This window comes from Temnothorax nylanderi, unplaced genomic scaffold (genome assembly GCF_030848795.1).
Source record: "Temnothorax nylanderi isolate EJ_2023f unplaced genomic scaffold, tnyl_v1.0 TNYL_tig0663_pilon, whole genome shotgun sequence".
Classification (NCBI taxonomy): domain Eukaryota; kingdom Metazoa; phylum Arthropoda; class Insecta; order Hymenoptera; family Formicidae; genus Temnothorax; species Temnothorax nylanderi.
In genome coordinates, this window is record NW_027249725.1 from 53,785 (window position 1) to 75,546 (window position 21,762).

Here is a 21,762-nt window from a genome sequence, read left to right on the forward strand (position 1 = left end):
GTTGTGAGAAGCACGTGAGAAGCAAGTCGCAATTTTTCTCTGAAAATTGAGTTTATCAAAGCAGAGAAACAGGTACGTATTATTATTCTAACGATTAACATTTTATTTTCTTTAAAGTATATATTAAATAATAGAAGTATACGTACATTTTACTGACAGAAATCCCAAAAAAACGAATTGCTTTTAACCTCACTACATTAATTGTTAATCTGTAATTTAATTAAAGAATATTTTTTCCTCAGCAGCTTAATTGAAGAGTTACAAGTTCGTTGAAATGGATGCAAGTGAGGACAGATCCATTGAGCAGGACATTTTTGGTAGGTATATTATAAAACTAAAAAATTTTTTCGTGCTGGGAAGGTTAATTAAATGTGTGTGTGTGTGTGTGTGTGGCTTTTAGTTATTGTCGACATGTTTGGAATGAGAAACATTATATTATTTCAATAACCATATTTTTCACAGAAAACTCTAGATTTCAGTGGACTGCAGAAACCACTAAATTATTAATACAAGAAGTTAGAGACAATATATCGATAATAAATAAAAAGAATTATATGCAGAAGAAAGTGTGGAAGTGCATAGCCAGCAGTTTCCATAGAAAGGGTACAACATCACTGACGAACAATGTTGTACAAAATGGAAGAATTTAAAACAAAAATATAAGCATGTACGAGACATGAATAATGAAACTGGACGAGCTCGAGAAACTTGGGAATATTTCGACATAATTGATGAATTTCTGAATACTAGGCCTGAAGTATCGCCTCTATCAATTGCTTCCAGTTCACATGGATTTAGAATGAGAATTCCTCATACAGACAACATGCAATGCAACGATGAAAATGATTCTGCAGTACCAAATACTTCTTACGGCGTCACACGCAATGTGAGGAGACGAGAAAAACACACTGGATCCACATTGACGGAAAAATTGTATAAACAAAGAGAAGAACATCATAAGAAGAACTTAGAAATGCAAGAGAGATTCTTGACATTATTGGAAAAATATGTGCAAAAAGATAATTAATAGTAAGGGAGGAGAGAGAGAGAGAGAGAGAGAGAGAGAGAGAGAGAGAGAGAGAGAGAGAGAGAGAGAGAGAGAGAGAGAGAGAGAGAGAGAGAGAGAGAGAGAGAGAGAGAGAGAGAGAGAGAGAGAGAGAGAGAGAGAGAGAGAGAGAGAGAGAGAGAGAGAGAGAGAGAGAGAGAGAGAGAGAGAGAGAGAGAGAGAATAGAATCTATGGTTAACCGGTGTTAAATTAAAAAGTATTTTTTTTTATTTATTGTAATGATTAACTCTCTTTGAACATTTTTACATTATTCTGTTATTTTATTTCCAAATTTTTGAAAGAAAAAAATTTCATATGTGTACAAATCATTACAATGCTATATTAAAATTATCGGAGTTACTAAAATTTTCACAAAATGTGCAATTTGCATAATATAACTTTACTTTATAAAAGGATGTTTATAATTTTCATCACAATTGTTTTTTTGTGTTGTAAAGACATGTTTTTTTTGTTATTGAGTTTATAAATATATATAGACTTATGGAATATAATACTCTTATTGTAAAACTCAAAAAAAGATGAAGAAAAATATTCCGATATATAAAAAACTTAAGACATGTGATATTATTAAGCTTAATATTTATTTTTGTTAAACATTTCACACATGTAATACAATTTTTTTTTCTATTTTTAATATCTTATAGATAGATTGATAGAGAGGGAGAGACTGATGTGTCAATTTTAAATATAAGATTAAAAAGAAATTTTTATTTATTTACAATAAGTATTTCTTATTTGATTTATGTTACGAAAGAAAATGTGTATCACAAAATGTATTAAATATATAATTAAAGTAATTGCGCAATAATTTCTCTTTTTTCCTCGGCTTCTATAAATACATTATTATTATTATTGTATTCATTATCCTCGACAATGTCAAATGGTTCATCCTCATTCTCAATACAAATATTATGCAAGGCACAACACGCAAGTATCAGTAATGGTATCATTTCTGTGTTGTACATATATACATATTTTAATTTTCGGAATCGCCCTTTTAACATTCCAAACGCTCTTTCAATTATGACACGAGTTTTTGATAACTTAGTATTATAATTGCGTTGTATGTGATTTAAGTGACCATTGTCACGATATGGGGTGAGCATGTTATATGAGAGCGGATATGCAGAATCAGCTAACAAATGACCATGCTGTAGAAAATATCTTTCTACATCATAGTCTATCGCATGTTTTACATCACTTAACCGCCAAACTCGGGCATCATGGACACTGCCACAAATTCCCGCAAAAATATCGATAAATTTCATTCTATGATCACAAATTCCTTGTAATACTATAGAATGAAATCCTTTTCTATTTATATAACTGTCTGAATATTCAATAGGGGCACTAATCGGAATATGGCATCCATCAATGACACCCACTACACCTGGAAAACCGTTCATGGCAGCAAATTCCTGTTGTATATATAATATTTCATGAACCTCTGGCCATTTTATATAATTTAAAACGTGTTGCTCTAATACGTATGCCACGTTAAAGACACACCTCCATATGGTATCTTTTGATACTCCAAAACGATCTGCAACGGATCTAAAAAAAAATAATTCTAATATAACATAACTTGGAAATGATATTTATTGAAAGTTATTGTAATCATCAATTACTTTTACTATATATTTATTATTTATTAACCTACATCTAATAAAGTGTTACACGAAAAAAATTAATGTTTTTATTACTAAACCTGTAAACGAAATAATTGAGGAAGGTGGAATAACAAATATCATATCAGTATAATAGGGAGGGTTAGAACAAGATGGAGGAGACGTTAGATAGCTGGATAGAATAATTAGATAGGGAACCCGTGATTATAGGAGGAGATTTTAACATTAGAACAGGAGAATTAGGTGGCGGGGAGGAAGAGGAAGGAAGGTGGGAAAGGAAAAGTAAAGATACATTAATAGGTAATGGAGGTAGGAATTTAGTAGAATGGGTTCAAAATAAGGGATGGTATTTACTGAATGGTACAACAAAAGGTGATTGGGAGGGTGAATATACATTTATAGGTGCAAGGGGTAGCTCCGTAATAGATTATATGATTGTGTGCGAAGAAATACATGATAGAATTAGTGAATTTAAAGTGGATGCGAGAGTGGACTCGGATCACATGCCTTTAGTCGCGATGTTAGACGAAAGAGATAGGGCGCTAGGTAAGAACCAAGATGTACAGGGAGAAAGAGAGAAAGATATGAATGAAGAATCAAGATGGAAAATATGCTGGGATAGGAAGGCTATTGAAAGTTATAAAGAGAAAACTGAAGAGGCTATCTGGGAGGATGTTTATCAGGAGTTGTCAATTGAAGAGAAGTGGAACAAACTTAAGAAGATAATTCAAGAGGCTATGATAAGGAAGGACATAACAATTAAAAAGAGGAAGATTGGTTTTAAGGACTGGTGGGACAGAAACTGCACTAGGAAGAAAAGAGAAGTGAAGAGGATGTACATGAAATGGAGAAAAGGAAAGATAGAAAGAGGAAGGTATTTGGAAGAAAGAACAAATATGAAAGCGTTATTTGTACAGAAGAGGAAGGAGAAGAGAATCAAAGAAGAGGAGGAATTGAAGAACCTAAGGCTGTTATGCTAAAGTTAATAAACATATATATACTAAACCTGTAAACTTCTTGATTGCCAAATATCCAAAGAGCTATAGCAATCTGTTTATGTGGTGGCAAATTAGGTGAATTGTCTCTTTCAATTATACTTGGCCCAAGATCTTGCGTTAATTGCTCAAAAGTATTTTTGTTGATTCGAAAATGTGATTTAAATTCTAAAAGGAGAAAAGAATATAACATAGCCCAACTTTATCACAGCTACATATAGACATTGATCAAATAAAACATATGTTTATCTTAATTTTTTAAAGATTTTTAAATTGAATCTATTCTTAAAGTGTGTGTGTGTGTGTGTGTGTGTGTGTGTGCGTGTGTATGTAATGACTGTTCCGTATGTTCGGCATAAATAGCATTCTGTATGAAATTCAAACAATAAATAATACAAACTTGTCATCACCTGTGACAGAATAGAAAAGAACAATGTTCTCAAAATAATTACTAATTTTCAAATGCGGTTGTCTAATGTGGTGCATTTGCCAATTATCTTCATTGTCCTCATCGTTATTAAAGAAAACATTCCATAAAAGAAATATGTCCATCCTTGTATGATCCCTATGTTCAGCAACAATTTCAATAGATATGTAATAGAATGTAAATAAATTATTGCGGTTTTTGATACATCCAAGTGATGAGGAACAATATGAATTACATTTTGAATTTACCTTGAAGGAGATATTTTACAGTGAATACGTTAACTTGTCTCGATACAGATTCTAATTGTTGATATCTGTCAACAGCCCGCTAAAATCTACAGTTTCCTGTAAAAGAATATATTTATTGAAATAATATAATAATATATGTTCCTCATTCTAAACATGTGTACAATAACATAATAGCAAAAAATATATATTTATTTAACCTTCCCAGCACGAAAAAATTTTTCAGTTTTATAATGTACCTACCAAAAATGTCCTGCTCAATGGATCTGTCCTCACTTGCATCCATTTCAACGAACTTGTAAGTCTTCAATTAAGCTGCTGAGGAAAAAATATTCTTTAATTAAATTACAGATTAACAATTAATGTAGTGAGGTTAAGAGCAATTCGTTTTTTCGGGATTTCTGTCAGTAAAATGTACGTATATTTCTATTATTTAATATATACTTTAAAGAAAATAAAATGTTAATCGTTAGAATAATAATACGTACCTATTTCTCTGCTTTGATAAACTCAATTTTCAGAGAAAAATTGCGACTTGCTTCTCACGTGCTTCTCACAACGCATGCAACGCAGTAATCCGATTGCTGAGACAGCAAACATGCAATTCGATTAGTCTAGGGGATTTTTCGAAATAAACTGATTGAGTACCACTGCTCGGTCCGATTAGAAATCCGATTACTTGTCGGAAACACCCTGTATCATATATCTGTCCTGGTTCGATTGCTGTGTAGGAATCAGACAATGTAGCCAACCCCGAAACTGCCCACAGCTGCGTGCGCCATCGCGCCGTCTCTCGCAAGATCCGTGAACTACTGCTGTGACATGATTGCTGCTCTGCGTGAATATTTTTGTGAAAAATATACACGATCGTTTCAAAGCTCCCATTTTTATTCTAGGCTTTCAATCTCAATTTCAAAGGTACGTTATTGTTTGTGCACGTCTTCTGAAGGGTGGGAAAGTTTAATTTCGTACATATTACGTATACAACTGTTTATATTAGAAAATAAGGTTATGAGGTGACAGCATTTAAAAAATTTTTTCAATTATTACTAATTATTTGACAATCCCACCCTTCATTAGTACCTCTACTTTACTCCTGTAAAAGGATTTTGCGATCTGTAAAGCCGTTTCAAAATAGGAGCTTTGACTGTTTTTGTCGGTAATTTGAACGGCTTTAGCATCCCCTTAAGAGGTAATCACATTAATTTATAACATTTAAAAGCATTCTGAACAGTTACACTTTTTAGTTACACCCTTCACACTTTCTACACCTACATGTTAGATTTCAGCATACGAGACGAAGTCACCGAAAGGTGCAACACTTTCTACACTTTCTACACTCGACGTCTTAGAATAAGCGTGCGAGATGAGCCAGCGACGGCAGTTACACTTTCGATACACTTTGAGCACTTTAGGTGCAGATTCCTTAAATTCATTTAATTTTCAACATATTATTAACGATTACATTTTGCAACATTGAGAACAGCCAAATGGAGTTATTCCAGGCAAAGATTTATTTAATATTTCACGTAACATTGATTTTAATGATATTCAGTTACACCTTTTTACACTTTTGTGAACTTTCTACACTTTTAGACGGCGTTTAGCCGATTTGATATTATATTCATGATTTTAATACTTTTATATTATTCCCTGTCGATTTAAGAATTTATTATTATATAATTATGCGTGCGGTATTGTTAAGCCGCGATACACTTACCTTTGATACTTACCATTATTACACCGACTCCGGTGATTAGATGAGACGATTCCATAGCGATCCCGGGTACCTGAAAGAAAGAGGAAAATATACTTACCTGGTTTCATAGGATTCGTCTGTTGTGACGTTGAGAGTCACTCGGTGCAAATCGAGTGACTTTTCGTTCGCTTGCGCGAAGTTTGCCGTGCAGCGACGTGGTTGGTTCACGCGAGCGCGAAAGCCAATTCACGCCGTTGCACTTTAGTGTAGCATCTCTCGCTAAGGTGCCGAGTCCCAAGAGCGACTCGGTGTGCGAAGTGCAGATGGAATCGTACCATCTATACCCCGAGGTACGAACAGCCAGGGCGATGGCTGCTCGCCTAAAATGTAGACTCAGCGCATGCGTGAGTCTAAGGTGGAAGAACTCGACCCGTTCCTCCCGGACAGTCTTTCGCGAGCTTTCGGTGCGTTAACACGTTAACACGGTTACGCTTAATAATCGAATCCGAATCACTTATCCCGTTATCCGCTAGCGTCAGTAGCGTGATTTATATTGTTATAGAGACAGTGAGTGCGTGATACGGGAGATTCCTATTGAGGTTATTTTGATCATTACGATCCGTACATACGAAGATAGCGGCGTTTTGAGAACACTCGACGTAGTTCTACGCGATCGAGCGAATACGTCCGCGAGTAGAGATTGCTGTACGACCAGTATTAATAAATTGTTATTTGTTTATAATAAACAAGCAATTATTGATTCGCGACCCCAGTGAACATCCTATCCGATATTTCGTAAATTACGCTTCGTTTAACAAGGGCGTGGCCGATGGCCTTGAACGCGTCCGCGACGTACAAACGACAGCCATCTTGCTGAGAAGAAAGGACGGGGCAACGCAGTTATCTAGGCTTTCTGTATTGATGCCTGAAAATACAGTGGCGACCGTAAATTCAGCCCAAGTAGTAAGTGGCTAAGATTTAATATTTTATAATTCCATTCGTTGTTCCGGTCACAATAGCACCCATACGCTTTTGAGATTGCATCGTAGCCAACAAAAATTGCCTCAGTTGCCTTCGAATCAAGTTTCTTCCGCTTTTCGTCAGGTACGTGTACGTAACACTTCAATCCAAATCGTTTGTGTGATGTATGCGTGTACAGCAACAATAGCGTGGTCGCTGACGTCATGCAGGCCTGGGGCGTGCGCTTCGCGACTCAAGCCGCCCCGAGCACGGCGCTACCGTGCGGCGGCTAATCACTCTCGGTACGCCCGGCTATCCAAGCGCACATGTACAGTGAGACACCCAATAAATCTTACTCAGATTTACCCGCGGCTACTTATTACTTCACCACCTTATCCTACGTGACCCGGCTACCCGGAAGTACATAGCAGTTTGAAAAATTCTAAATTAGGTTTGGTACCATACCAATTTTCAAACGGTGTTCGTACAATATCTTTAGCTGGCAAACGGTTTTATATATAGTTCGCCATTACGACCGCTTTGCCCCAAAACTTGTTCTCAAACTTAGCTTCCGATATCATGCACCTTGCCATCTCGATGAGCGTCCGATTTTTACGCTCGGCAACGCCATTTTGTTGGGCTATATGACGCCGTCCGTTGGTATCGAATGCCTTCTCGATCCAAGAACTCGATGAATTCGACACTCATGTACTCTCCTCCTCTATCTGTGCGGATCATCTTCGGTTTACGATTGAACATCGTCTTGCACATCTCCACGAATTCTCTACCAAAAACTTCCAATTTCTCTTTAATCAGGTAAATAGCAGTAAATTTAGAATAGTCATCTATAAAGGTGAGAATGTACCTGTTTGTATAGGGTAGGATCGTGTCTTAAGTAATGCCGATTGTAAATGCAAACGTTTATTACTGTGTTTCTACAAAACGATAACTCGGTATAAGTGTACTGTGCTCTTGGCAGAGGGCGGAAGGCGAGTGCTCTCGAGAGCGCGACCACGAGGCGCGTGAGCCCTGCCTGAGCCGGAAGGCGCGATCGGTCGCGCAGCGCCACAAGGATCGGTCGTGCAGATGGCACCATCGGTCGACTCACGGATCCACCAAACAGAAGCGCGCAATTAATTTATTTTCTAACATCTTCACTATTTAAGTGCTTCTGTAATACCAATCTTATTGCACAGCGCGATAAATCTATCCTTTGGTAGAGGCTTTGTAAAAATATCGGCTAGCTGCTCCTCACTTGGAACGTATTTCAAGTCTAACTCTTCATTTACATACTTCTCGCGTATAAAATGGTATCTTATATCTATATGTTTAGTTCGCTTGTGGAACTCAGGGTTTTTTACAAGTTTGATTGTACTCTGATTATCGACATAAAGGTTTGTGGGTACTACATTTGAGCACCCAAGTTCAAGTAAAAGACGTTGTAGCCAGGTCATTTCTTTTGCTGCAGCACATGCAGCAATATATTCCGCTTCAGTCGTGCTTAGCGACACCATTTTTTGTCTTTGTGAGCTCCAAGTTATTGGACCATTTGACAAGCAAAACAAATATCCTGTAGTTGACCTTCGCGTATCTAGATCTGCAGCATAGTCTGCATCAGAATACCCAATTAAAGAGAGATCATTTTCGTTACAGTAATACGTAATTCCTAGAGAAGCAGTCTTTTTTAGATATCTGAATATACGTTTGACTGCAAGCCAATGTTCATTGCGGTATCCTGACAAACAACGACTCACATAGCTTACAGCAAAAGCAATGTCTGGTCTCGAGACCATGACAAGAAATACGAGGCTGCCTACAGCCTTTCGAAACGGACAATCTGATTCATCTACTTCGCTATGTCTTGTCAAGGTTAGATTGTGACCGAATATTTGATCTTGGATAGGTAGGACTTACTTGAAATTGAATAATTATGGTCGCCACTGTGTTTTAAACGATCACACAGAACGTCTGCTCTCAATCGCATTGACGAGAGACTTCCTTTCTTCCTTCCAGTTATATCTTCAGGCTGCTTGGCTCGTACTGTCTTTATGCACAATGCCTTTAGAAGTACTCGCACTCGTGTTAATTATGGTTGGAATATTAGGATAGGAATTTCAAATGACTTGTTTCACTTTTGTTTAATATAAACAATAACAAGAAAATATATTTCGCACTTGTACATAAGTACGCAAAGAGTGAGGTAAATTAACACTCAAACGGCTTTCGGGCGTAAACCGGGTACGATCCCGAATAATATACTCGCTTTAACAATCGCACGCTGTAGAAATAATTCTTACAAGTACGCGTAATTGCGAAACTAATCTTTCCTCAATATGTATTGCGAAAGTTTATCGAGCAAAGAAAAGACCATGTAGCACATCCGTATGCTACGATGAATCTCTGGGAAAGACCTCGAGCGGTCGCTCGAGCTGGCTTTTATACCTTGGGACGGATGTTCGTTCCCACCACTGGTTTCACAACCAATCACAGATCGGTTGCGCAGCTTGCATTCGCTATCTCTCTCTTACATGCAGTCGACTGGTCTGAACACGCTCAACGGAAAATTCCGCTTGAAGTAAACATCTTCAAGGGTATCAAATTACATAGCTGACTCTAACTTTAATTAAACTATGCTTTCAAGACATGCGACTACATATATTCGTTATTTTACCTTTCTCTATCCAGAAAATATAATATGAATAAATAAATTGATGAATCCCGTATTCTCATATAATCCCGAATATGCATTCTTTTCCACATATCACATAGAATCATTCTTTCCATACAATATATATAATTATTCACGGTATTCCCTGCTCATTACATTTTTAGCTAACCCGTAAAATCATTCATTAATCTTTCTTTTTTATTTTCAGGTACGCTGCACACATTCCAGGACGTTCCAAGATTCATCAGGTAAGTATGGGTAAGTATATTAATTACCATAATAACGTAAAATAGCTTAATTTCCCTTTTTCAAGAATTTTAGGTAAAATCTTATAAAAACGCTTTAGTCGCTCGCAAAATGCATCCAACGCATTCTAATATGTTTAATATAAATGAATCAATCATTAGAATTTAGTTAACACGCTTAATTCAAAATATCATGTAACTGACCTATCAGAATGAGATCTTCATATACATGTATATTTGCAATTTCGACTTCAAATATGCTTTACTTGCTTTAATACAATGTATTGTATGCAATTATATACGTATAATTATCGATAATCAATTAATTCGCAAGATTTATGAAAATCTTTAATAATGGGTCGAATTGAATAATTGATGGTTCGTTGGATTCGTTTTACTACCAAGAACTTAAATCTATCGTTACAATATCAAATTTATGTAAATTACGGATTTTGACCTTGACAGGTGAAATCCTTAAATAATGAATCAAATTGAATTTAAATAGCATAGGAGGGTTTCTTACATTCCCCTAAACATGAATCTATCGTAATATTATGAAAATATTCGATAATTAACACTTTCATTAAAATCAGTGAAAATCCGTAATTTCATGAAAATTCAAGTTTTTTCTATATGGGTGACTTTAGTTAGTCCCACTGAACAATAATATGAAATAAAAATATTAAAAAGTTATTTAATACGAGTTTTAACCCCAAATGGCTATTTTTAGAAATAATGTGAAAATTGAATAAGTCACCTCAGATTTTCTTTCCATATGTTCCTACGAACATGTATATATCGTCGAATCATCATAATTAGGCTTATCTTCAACTTTCATCACTTTTAGCAAAATCTTTAAATAATTAGAAAATTCAAAATTAAACGACATGGGTCGCTTCTATGGATCACTAGGAATCGTTTAAGACTATTTTCGACTCAATCGGTCGCTAATTGACAAAGTACACCTGAACAGGTGAAACTCGTAATAATTGAAAATATTGAAATTAAACTATATGGGCAGTCTCTCTAGGACTAGACAAATCATTTAAGCCCTTAAAAATCAAAATCGCACCATAAATGGCGAAGTCACCCCCGAGGGGCGAAATCTCAAAATAAAGTGAAATATGATTATTGGCAAAGTAGGCCTAAAAGTGTCAAAAGTTAAACTATGGCGATTTCTTTCAAATAAACCATATAGGCTTGTTTTATGGGACGATACGAATGTGTCCATACCCTTCTTTCATCAAAATTGTCCAAAATAGAGAAACTCATTTTCAAGTGTCAAAATCTTATCTATCGATCCAAAATCTATTATGAGCATATATCTCCGTTTAGGAAACCATAAATAACTAAGATCCATTGTCAGAATTAATAAATTATAACGATGCACCCCTAAAATGCATCGTTCCGGCCTAACACCTTGCCGATGCCGCCCGGCCGACCATCCGCCGGGCGAGGAACGGGCACGGTGTGCCCACCTTATTTGAAACGCTTAACATGTAATAGTAGGAAGCCCGCGAACGGGCGTACCGCGGCAACCGCCTCGACGCGCCGAGCGATGCCGAAAGCGGCCGAAGACCGCCGAGCGCGATCGCGGCGTCGGGACGCCGTAACTTCCGACCGTTCTGCCGCACCACAACGGCGCTCGCGATTGCCGCCGCTATCCCCGCCACTCCGTAACGCCGCCGCGACGCCTATATAACGCGAGCGTTTTTAACGCTAAATGCGATTTCCTGATCAACGTTCCGACCGACCGCACCGATCCTGAATTCCCGCATCTCTCTAGCAAGTCAGAACGAGGGTAGAGCGCCTCCGGCATTCTCTGTCTTCGCCGAGCGATTCTCGATAGACGACCAGCTTTCTCCCACAGCGCGCCCGCTAGTCAAAACGAAGGTAGAGCGCCTCCGGCACTCTCTGTCTTCGCCGAGCGATTCTCGATAGACGACCAGCTTTCTTACACCACGCACCCGCTAGTCAGAACGAAGGTAGAGAGCCTCTGGCATACTCTATCTTCACCGAGCGCTTCTCGATACACGACCGGCTTCCTTGCACACGGAGTTATCCGAACGGGGGCAGAGCGCTTCTCTGCCGCCACCGAGCGCTTCTCACCGGATACCGCCCCGTCTCTAGACGCTTGTAGCCTGCTCGGGGGTAGAGCCCCGTACTCTGCCTCCACCGAGTGCTTCTCGGTGGCCGGACTCGCGCCAGAATTATCTTGCCGCCTAACGCGCCGAATTACAGCGATCTCGTCGCCGTATCCGCGCCCGTGCGCACCGCGCTTTACTTCGCGCCGCCCGCGACAAGCCGATCGCCCGTCACGATCGCAACACACGTGCATCCGGCCGCTAGTGCCACCCCGCGAGCATTGTCACGCTGTTCTTCTCGCGCGCACCGCGTGCGCCCTGACTCTGTGTCCTGCGCTCATCGCACCGTTGTGCATACCGCGACTGTTAAACTGTATTCTCAACCCGTTGTAAATATCGCGACCGTTCATTATAGAATAAACTCTGTTACGTTATTGCTAACCACGATACACTTCATTTTTCCAAACCTCGCCTTGCGTCCGTTCCTCCGCACCTCCTTCGAAACCAGCCCAGCCGCGAGCTAGATCCGCGTTTCGAAGCAAGGTTGTTTTAAAATTATCATTTAATCACAAAGTCAGCTGATCAGGCATGAATCTCATTTAATGGCTAAGTTATCACAACTAGGGTATCTCAGGACTCGTCTCGACTCACATACTTTAAAATAATACTATTCTAATAATAATTATGCTCTTTGGCATGTCAAATGTTATATCTATACCTATCTATCAATATATTTTATAACTAATCATTATAGATTATTATCTTATCACGCAACTTATAATTAAATGCTCGTTTAGAAGAGCTTTTACGAGTAATATTATTATATGAAATATATAAATCTTTAAAATATAAAAAGTATCAAAATATGACATCTGTCATAACAAGGTAAGTATCGATATAGTGACTCGTGTGACACGAGTCGTGTCACATACAGGTAAGTATTTCAAATACTTTCGTTATCACAATCGGGTAATTTTACTTAGAAACTTTACTTTTATCACGCTTTTATTTAAATGTTTCTAATCTTGTCCTTTTATGTTTCAGCTCTTCGACCAACCTTTACATCTGTGACTCTGCTGTTGTGACGTTATCAGGCTGCATCAGCTGACTGCTCTGGATCAGCTGGTCTACTGCTACCTCGCCATCGCTGTCATCCAACGGTATCGTTGTATCGGCATCAGCACTGGTATTTAGCTTATCAAGATCTTTATTTTTAATGTCAGGATCTTTAATTTCAGGGACAGGAGTGGATGTGGTAATTCTAGGGTCTGTTGACTTCCTTTCGGCCTTGGTTTTCACCGTATCTCTGGCTGGAGCCATCTCCTTTCTGGTTGACATCTGTGCAGATGCTTTTCCTCTCAGTAACAGGTCCAATAAGGGCGATGCGACCGTCTGGACTTTAGACGTCGGTTGCAAGGTTAGGTTGTGACCGGACGGCACGAGTTAGGCCCGATTCCGGCGGATAATATTCCTATCAAACGGTCGCCACTCGGTTTCACCTTCGACTACCGAGAAGGTATGTTAGTATCAACGCCCCGATTCTTCGCAAGACGCTAATATTATTTCTTTCTTTCAGATCGATGTCCCTGATGGATCACCGTTGCTGCTACCCGTCTCCAGATCCTCGCCTATTCGCATACTGGATAATGGTAAGTATCGCTAATAACTTAGCCGCTAACTCCCTTCCTCTATTTCAGATTGGCATCCAGGATGGATCGCCGTTGCTGCTACCCGTCTCCGGATCCTCGCATTACCGCATACCGGATGAAGGTAAGTCCCGATAATTATTTAAATTATGTACTAATACTTTTCTTCTGTTGCAGGTTCCTGCCCAGGATGGATCGTCACTGCTGCTGAACTTCCCCGGATCCTCGCTTTATATCGCATACCGGATTGCCGCTGGACAACGATGGATCATCGCCAAAGGACAAGGTAAGTAGAAGGTAAGTATAGTTAATTTTATAATTAATCTTGAGACTTTGTTTCAGAAATAATTATTCTTTAATTGTAGATCATCATTTCAACTCTACAGGCCGTTTCACAATTATCATAAGTGTGCTTCACAACGATGGTATTGCGCCTCGGTGTGGATTGCGCTTTTTCGATAAAAGTTGCACAATTGATTAATTCGCGTATCTCGGCTTATTAGTTTCGTCGATACAATGCCTTTTATCAAGATAATTAATTTCGCCAGAGTGCTCGATGCCCCTTGGCAATCACTCCAAGATCACGTGACACATACGTGATTATCACTCTATCATACAATGTCCGTGCGCACAATTAACGCTGGAGTATTCGGTTGTTTTATACAATAATTAACACCGTCCGCACAATACTTTGTATCCGCGTAACCCAATGTTCGCGGTTGTTATATACTCGATATGCACTTCCGTTAGTTAACAATGTATCCGAATTTCAACTCGACGTATTCGGCTAACACTCGATTGTAATTGGCAACTCGGTGCCCCTTGCTATTGTTAAACGAGTTATTTTACGCGATAGTACGCGGGAGTTCCCGGTTGTTAAGTATAACACGTATGCTGTGAGTATAGAGCGTGATACGTCTTTTTGCTACGGCTATACCCGAGAGACTGCCTCGAGCAATGGCTCTCGCTTCGCCTCCCCACTATGCCGAGTCGTTCTCACTCCCGAACTTTCGCTTTTCGCCTATTGTATTCGACACGTACGCTCGGCGCGATCACGCGAAAACAACATGACTATCACGCCCTCGCCGCATGCCCTATTGCGCATTTCGCCTTCGCGATTGTTCCAGAAGGTTCCCGTGGAAATTTCCACGCGCAACGCAGTGCGCGAACCTTCCGCCGTTGACCCCGATGCATCAGGTTTTCACCTTTTGGAAATCTTTAATGTCGTTGACGCCGACCCGTGCGCAGCTCCTTGGAGATGCCCTTGATGACGATTCCGGGTTAATTTCCCGTAGATGATGTCCAGGTGATCTTTCGATTGTCGGCCGTTGACGCCGACCCCTCGGGTGCCCTGCTGGGGTGCTTATAATGCCTCTCCTGGCCTTCGTTCTTGGGGAAGATGTTTTTCCCGGGAACTTGGTCTGGCAATGACGCCGACCCCCCGGGAGGGTGTCCCAGGTCCTCGAAAGATGGATAAGGACCTTTGTTCCTGGAGGAAATGTTTTTCCCGGGAACTTGGTCTGACGATGACGCCGACCCCCTGGGAGGGTGTCCCAGGTTCTCGGAAGATGGATAAAGACCTTTGTTCCTGGAGAAACCGTTTTTCCCGGGAACTTGGTCTGACGATGATGCCGACCCAGTGGACGTGTATACCAGGTCCGGGGGATGCTCCTCCGGGCCCCTGATTCTAGAGATTGTCGCGGTTTACCGCTTACGCACTTAACCTATCGCACCGACCTTTGTGCACGAAACTAAATATAAGTCTTTGGTGAACCGTCAAAATAAATATCTTTTATTGATCGGCGGTGTGTCAAAACAATGAGAATAATGTCTTAGAATAACATGGCCATTCGGGCCTTCCGCGAATCTTATACCTAAAGAAAGAAATAGCCATATGGGCTTAACGCTGTTTTAATCTAACGAGAGAAATAGCCATATGGGCATAACGCTATTTTATATTTAAAGAAAGAAATAGCCATATGGGCATGACGCGGTCTTATTCTTAAAGGAAAATGGATAGCCCGAATGATCGCCTGGATTCGACGCCTACTCCTCACGACGAGTCCCTCTTTCGTACTCGCCGGGAGATTTATTCTTATTTTGCACCTTATGCGTTTGCCGTCGCGCAGGCGCCGTCTTTTCTTAACTCGAACATAAAATAATTCGCGAGTATTTTCGCTCCGTCCGCTGCCCGGGAGTCCGGCCGTTATCTCCGCTCGCTCCGCCGGTCCCTGGGTCCGCTGGCTCGTTCCCTGCGGGCTTTCACCCGCTCTCGGCTGCTTACCCGAAGTGTACGGCTGCAAGGTTGTGACCGGAACAACGAATGATATTCTAAGAAAATATTTATCAAGCCACTTACTCGGGCTGAAAATACGGTCGCCGCTGTATTTTGAGCATAAATACAGAAAGCCTGCGTAACTGCGTTGCCCCGTCCTTCCTTTCAGCAAGATGGCTGCCGTCTTCTACGTCGCGGACGTGTTCAAGGCCGTTGGCCACGCCCTTGTTATGCGAAGCGTACTCTACGGTAATGTGGATAGGATATTCACTGGGGCCGCGAATAATGAGTCTTTCGTTATTATAAACAAATAACAATAATATATTTCAAGATGTAACACTTCGGAATGCGGACGCGTTCGCTCGATCGCGTGAATTCCGTCGAGTGTTCTCGAATCGTCGCTACCGCTGTATGTGCTAATTAGTAGGCGCGTGGAAAGCCAAATTCCCGTTATTGCGCACTAAATGTCGATAAATTAACAATAATCACGCTACTGACGCTAGCGGACAACGGGATAAGAACTCGCAGTTCGAATTATTACGCGCAACCGATACGTGTTAACGCTTCGAAATCTCACGAAGAACTGTCCAGGAGGAACGGTTTTTACTCTCCCGCTTTATATCCGCGCACGTGCGGTGTCTCTGATTTAGGCGCGAAGCTGCTGGCTAGCACGGCCTGCTCATTGACCAATCGTACCGCAGGGTGTCGACGGTACGATTCCATCTGCACTCTGTTCCTATTGACGCGCTGAGCCGATGTCATGGCTCAGCACCTTTTCCGTAAAGTGTCACTCGTAAGTGCAACAACGTGAATTGGCTTTCGCTCGCTCTGCCGTGCGTGAACCAATCACGTCGCTGCACGGACGTAACTCGCGTAACGCGCTAAAGGAGTCACTCGATTTGCACCGAGTGACTCTCGAAAAGTCACAATAACGACTCACGACTCTAGGTAAGTATTCACAGGTAATTTTACCCATTATTAATCTACTCTTCTTTTTCAGGTACCCAGGTCATCGTGGAATCGTCCCATCTCAACACCGTAACCGGCGAATGTAATGGTAAGTATCAAAGGTAAGTATAATGAACTTAAATCTATCGCACGCATAATATATCGTAATTTAATCTTAATTCGATAGGGAATAGTATATAAGTGTTAAAATCATTTTCAAATAATCAAATCGGCTTAAGGCCGTCATAAAGTGTAACCAGTACAATAAAGTGTAAGAAAGTGTAAGTTAATCTTTGACATAATTGTAAAGTGTATTATAAATCATAAAATTAATATTTTTATCCTGGAGTTGCTCCAATTGACTGTTTTTTATATCGAAAATCATAAATGTTTGTAAATAAATGAAAATTCCATTAACTTGATGAAATCTGCACCTAAAGTGCTAAAAGTGTAGTAAAAAAGTGTAGAGCCGTCGCTGGCTCCTCTCGCACGCTTAGGCCCAGTTCAACAGTGGCCAGTTAGCTTAACTAGTAGTTAAGTAGTGATGCCAACCACTGAAACAAAAATCGGTGAGCTGTTTATAAGGTTAGATTTTGACCGATTTTGACAAGTTGCATTTTCGCAAAATACATTTAAGTGAAATATTGACAATATATACACATATATATTGAACACTGAAATAATTAATTTCCAGCTTTTTCTCATTACGATATCTCATCGTATAACGAAAATGGATATCAAAACAAACCGAATACGAGCACCAAATTTTTCTCAAGATGAAAAACTGATACTTGTATCATTAATAAAAAAATATAAATTGATAATAGAAAATAAGCGGACTGATGCTGTGAGTGTTAGAGACAAAGAAGAGGCTTGGCTCAAGATATTAGACGAGTATAATCAGCAAAGCAATTGTCGCCCTCGCGACTTAGGAAACATAAAAAACTTCTGGATCAATGCTAAGAAGGACGCCAAGAAGTTGTATGCAAAAAATAAAAGAGAAACATATCTCACAGGTAATTTAATTAACATTCAATTATTTAGGCGCTTTTGATTACGAGCAAGCATTTATTTTTATCATATATATTTGTTAGGTGGTGGATCCTCAAATATTGTGACTGATGTTGTGGCCGATGCCATTTATGAAATAATTGGGCCATCCATCGATGGATTGATCAATCCGTTCGATTCTGACAAACCAACACCCAAATCGAATGATGTAGGAACACCATCAACATCAACTGTAATAAATCTACTAGATGATGATGAGAATGATGATCCAAATCACACAAGTGTTTTTCAGGTTTGTCAATATTTTTGTTTATTCTTGTTTTACATATAGAAACTTATACTATTTTAATGAGATACAATAATTTTTAGCATTTAGTAAAAAGCAGAGAATTGAACAGTTGGGCGGAATATAATCCTCAAAAATTGAAAACAATCATCAGTCCTCCGCTTTCCAATGCAAAAAAAGGTATCCAGTGTAAATATAAGTGCCCAAAAACGGTCGAGTCAAACAGTTCCAACGAAGAAACATTGAATCTTATGGAGACAAAAACAGCACTAGCAAAGTTAATGCTGAAGAACATTGAAGCTAAGCAGCGAATTGAAACAAAAATACTAAAAAGAAAACTCGAAAAAGAGCAACTTGCAGTTAAATTACTTAAAATAAAATGTAGAAAGGCGAATAGAGGAGAGCCTGTTTCTTCCTATTTAGATAGTATGTTGTCATCTGAATCTTCAGAAGAGATTCTTCTTTAACCTACATGTACATATGAACGGGCAAAAAAACGTACTGATGGTGATAAGAGAAATTAATTTATGTTTAGTTTTTTGTTAATTTAGTAATTTAGTACGTATTCCATGGCAATAATTGTGGGCTGTGTCAATAGAAAACAATGTACCTATGCGATTAATGATGCATTAAGTTATTTCATTTTTTTTATTGTCATTGATTACACGTATACATATATTTCATGACAATAATTGTGGGCTGTGTCACTAGAAACGTTAAAACGATGTGGCTATGCGATTAATGATGCATTAAGTTATTTTATTTTTTTATTGTCATTGATTACGCATATATGTACATATTTCATGACAATAATTGTGGGCTGTGTCAATAAAAATATTAAAACGATGTGGCTATGCGATTAATGATGCATTAAGTTATTTTATTTTTTTATTGTCATTGATTACGCATATATGTACATATTTCATGACAATAATTGTGGGCTGTGTCAATAAAAATGTTAAAACGATGTGGCTATGCAATTAATGATGCATTAAGTTATTTTATTTTTTTATTGTCATTGATTACGCATATATGTACATATTTCATGACAATAATTGTGGGCTGTGTCAATAAAAATGTTAAAACGATGTGGCTATGCGATTAATGATGCATTAAGTTATTTTATTTTTTTTTATTGTCATTGATTACGCATATACATATATTTCATGACAATAATTGTGAACTGTGTTAATAGAAATATAAAAACAACGTTTGTGCGATCAATGACGTATATTAAGTTATTTTTTTTTTAATTCTTGTCATTGCGTATATATATATTTTTAATAAATAAAAAATATGAGCTGTGTTAATAGAAACAGGTTTTCCATATGACTTTGCGTCTCCGTTTGTTCATTATAATAAGCTGCAAAATTATTAATGCGTTATTTCACAATATCTGATTAAACAAAAATAGAAATAAAAATATATACTTATGCTATATCAATTGTATAGTATGATTACCTCTGGAAATAATTGTCTATCATATGTTGTCTCGCATCATTCCTTTCGCCAGGCAAATCTATATCGCGAATCTGTGGTATCTTATCGTACACGATTTCATTGATCAGTGGATCTGGCGACCTAGCTTGCCTTGCGATGTTATGTAGTACCGCGGTCGCTACAATTACTGGTAATGTTCGTTCAACAGTAAAGAAACGAGAACCGATGTTGAGTACGGCAAATTTTCGACTCCATATGCCGAATGTGCGTTGTACTACACACCGTGTGCGAATTTGAGCTTCATTATATAATTGTTCAGCAGGTGTCACTGGATTATTCAGAGGTGTCATGAGATAGGGCAGATTTGGGTAACCGGAATCTCCAAGTAAAATTCCATCACCAAATCTCCCAGCTTCAAATAAAGCTTTTATTCGCGAATTATTGAATATGGTGGAGTCATGAGTCGCTCCAGGCCAGTCTTGCCTTCACTGCCTGAACTTTCATATTGCTTTGCCTTTGCTTTTTGGACTAAAAACTTGTCTTGCTATTTATTATGCTTTGGGAACATTGTGTTGGATCCGCCTTTGTTTCAATTTTGAATAGCTTATGTCACATTTCTATTCAATCACCTTAAAACCCCCGTGTAAAAATTTTCATGTGAATTCGATATAATTTTAAAAAATCGTCCACCATATTGGATCCGCCATTTTGAATTTTGAAAATCTAATGTCAGATTCGTGTTCAGCGACACCAAAAACCCCCGAGTAACGAGTTTCAAGCGAATTTAAGCAATTTTATGTACATTGTCCGCCATATTGGATCGGCCATCTTGAATTTTTTATTTTGCCACTTTGCATTTAAAAGTAGATATAATTACCTAAATTTTAAGCCATATTAGAACTCTTTACGTCAAAACCAACTTTGGGGGCGGGGGGTCTCTCGTTGAGAAAGAATGCCCCATATATAAGATAATAAATATCATTATTGAAGATAATGAATTATTAAGTCAAATACTTTTCAAGCATTTTATCATAGAACCATATGTTTATAGTTTTATATACATACCAGTCAGTAAAAGGTTCTAATTGGTGATGAATCCTATTGAGCAACATAGTAGCACTCTGCTTTGATAATCGGAAACGATCAACAAATGCATTTTCATCTAATTCCTCAAAATAATTGATGCGCAGTCTAATTCTATGTTGTAAATGCAAAATTCTTGGAACTCTTGCGACTTGCTCCATTTCCTCATCGTCATCCTTATTATATAATAAATCCCACAGTCTTTGCATGCTGATACTAAAAAATATAATACATTTTCAAATTTTTTGTTACAAATTAATTTTTACATCCATTCATGCTGTTTCTCCAAAATACAATTGAAACTGACTATTACATTTTAATACGACGTTATATTGCAGTATTCTCAGAATGTTATTTTCTATTTTTATTAACAGCAAAAAAACAATAATTAAACAATATATATACTTTTGCTAATATAATAATGAAAAAATGGAATAAAAATATTAAATATAGTAAAAATAAATCACATTTATTTACAAAATTTATATATTTTTAATATTGTCAATATCTAATCTTGTAAACCAGCTCACCGAATTTTGTTAAAATAACCTTGTAAACAGCTCACCGAATTTTGTTAAAATCTAACCTTGTAAACAGCTCACCGAATTTTGTTAAAATCTAACCTTATAAACAGCTCACCGATTTTTGTTTCAGTGGTTGGCATCACTACTTAACTACTAGTTAAGCTAACTGGCCACTGTTGAACTGGGCCTTAGGCCCGGTTTCACCAACGTGATTTAATCTAATCGGTCGATTAACTGTCAGAGTTGCCAACTGCTGAACATAATAAAACTGATCTTAACCTATTTTCTTTCTGTGAAGCAAGGTCCGTGGATGGCGACTTGCTGTGAAGAACCGTGTATTGCCGGAGAGAAGATAATAATAACAAAGTATGTAAAATGAATAACTGCAGTTAAAAGTATTACATAATTATAAATTATAAGTATTATATTTTTCATTAAAAAATTATACTTTCAGAAAATGAACAAGGAAAATAAAATACGAGGCAAAAATTTTACTAAAGATGAAAAATTACAACTGGTAAAAGAATTATC

General features: G+C 38.3%; 2 protein-coding genes and 2 long non-coding RNA genes across 7 annotated transcripts; 2 read left to right on the top strand and 2 right to left on the bottom strand.

The window, feature by feature from the left end:
* Positions 1-667, top strand: LOC139784693 (uncharacterized). Its single transcript, XR_011721639.1, has 3 exons — positions 1-72; positions 243-317; positions 463-667. It is a non-coding gene; the product is annotated as an uncharacterized lncRNA (long non-coding RNA).
* Positions 668-1,755: 1,088 nt separating this feature from the next.
* On the bottom strand, positions 1,756-5,050 carry LOC139784689 (putative nuclease HARBI1). 4 transcript variants are annotated; one of them, XM_071723883.1, is made up of 6 exons: positions 4,851-5,050; positions 4,606-4,677; positions 4,353-4,461; positions 4,101-4,255; positions 3,702-3,858; positions 1,756-2,621 (listed from the first exon to the last, which is right to left on the bottom strand). In XM_071723883.1, coding segments are annotated over exons 3-6 (1,080 nt in total). In that variant the 5' UTR covers positions 4,355-4,461; positions 4,606-4,677; positions 4,851-5,050; the 3' UTR covers positions 1,756-1,855. The 4 variants fall into 4 exon arrangements, with proteins under 4 accessions (XP_071579984.1, XP_071579985.1, XP_071579986.1 ...); XM_071723884.1 differs by having other exon boundaries at positions 4,366-4,461; positions 4,606-4,680; XM_071723885.1 differs by having other exon boundaries at positions 4,143-4,255; positions 4,606-4,680.
* A 12,544-nt stretch (positions 5,051-17,594) lies between these two features.
* LOC139784697 (uncharacterized) lies at positions 17,595-18,727 on the top strand. The gene is made up of 3 exons (XM_071723890.1): positions 17,595-17,903; positions 17,982-18,190; positions 18,268-18,727. The coding sequence occupies exons 1-3, from the start codon at positions 17,618-17,620 to the stop codon at positions 18,649-18,651; spliced, it is 879 nt and encodes a 292-aa protein (XP_071579991.1). The 5' UTR covers positions 17,595-17,617; the 3' UTR covers positions 18,652-18,727.
* Positions 18,728-18,938: 211 nt separating this feature from the next.
* LOC139784699 (uncharacterized) lies at positions 18,939-20,576 on the bottom strand. The gene is made up of 2 exons (XR_011721641.1): positions 19,646-20,576; positions 18,939-19,547 (listed from the first exon to the last, which is right to left on the bottom strand). It is a non-coding gene; the product is annotated as an uncharacterized lncRNA (long non-coding RNA).
* Between the last annotated feature and the right edge of the window lie 1,186 nt (positions 20,577-21,762).

Bases quoted from the DNA above. Each gene is read 5' to 3' on its own strand.
- LOC139784689 (XM_071723883.1), bottom strand. The intron at 3,859-4,100 runs GTGATGACAAGT...TTCTCCTTTTAG, and splicing joins TCTTTTCTATTCTGTCACAG to AATTTAAATCACATTTTCGA. The intron at 2,622-3,701 runs GTTTAGTATATA...ATTTTTTTTTAG, and splicing joins GGCAATCAAGAAGTTTACAG to ATCCGTTGCAGATCGTTTTG.
- LOC139784697 (XM_071723890.1), top strand. From the start codon at position 17,618: ATGGATATCAAAACAAACCGAATACGAGCACCAAATTTTTCTCAAGAT. The intron at 17,904-17,981 runs GTAATTTAATTA...TATATTTGTTAG, and splicing joins AAGAGAAACATATCTCACAG to GTGGTGGATCCTCAAATATT. The intron at 18,191-18,267 runs GTTTGTCAATAT...AATAATTTTTAG, and splicing joins ATCACACAAGTGTTTTTCAG to CATTTAGTAAAAAGCAGAGA.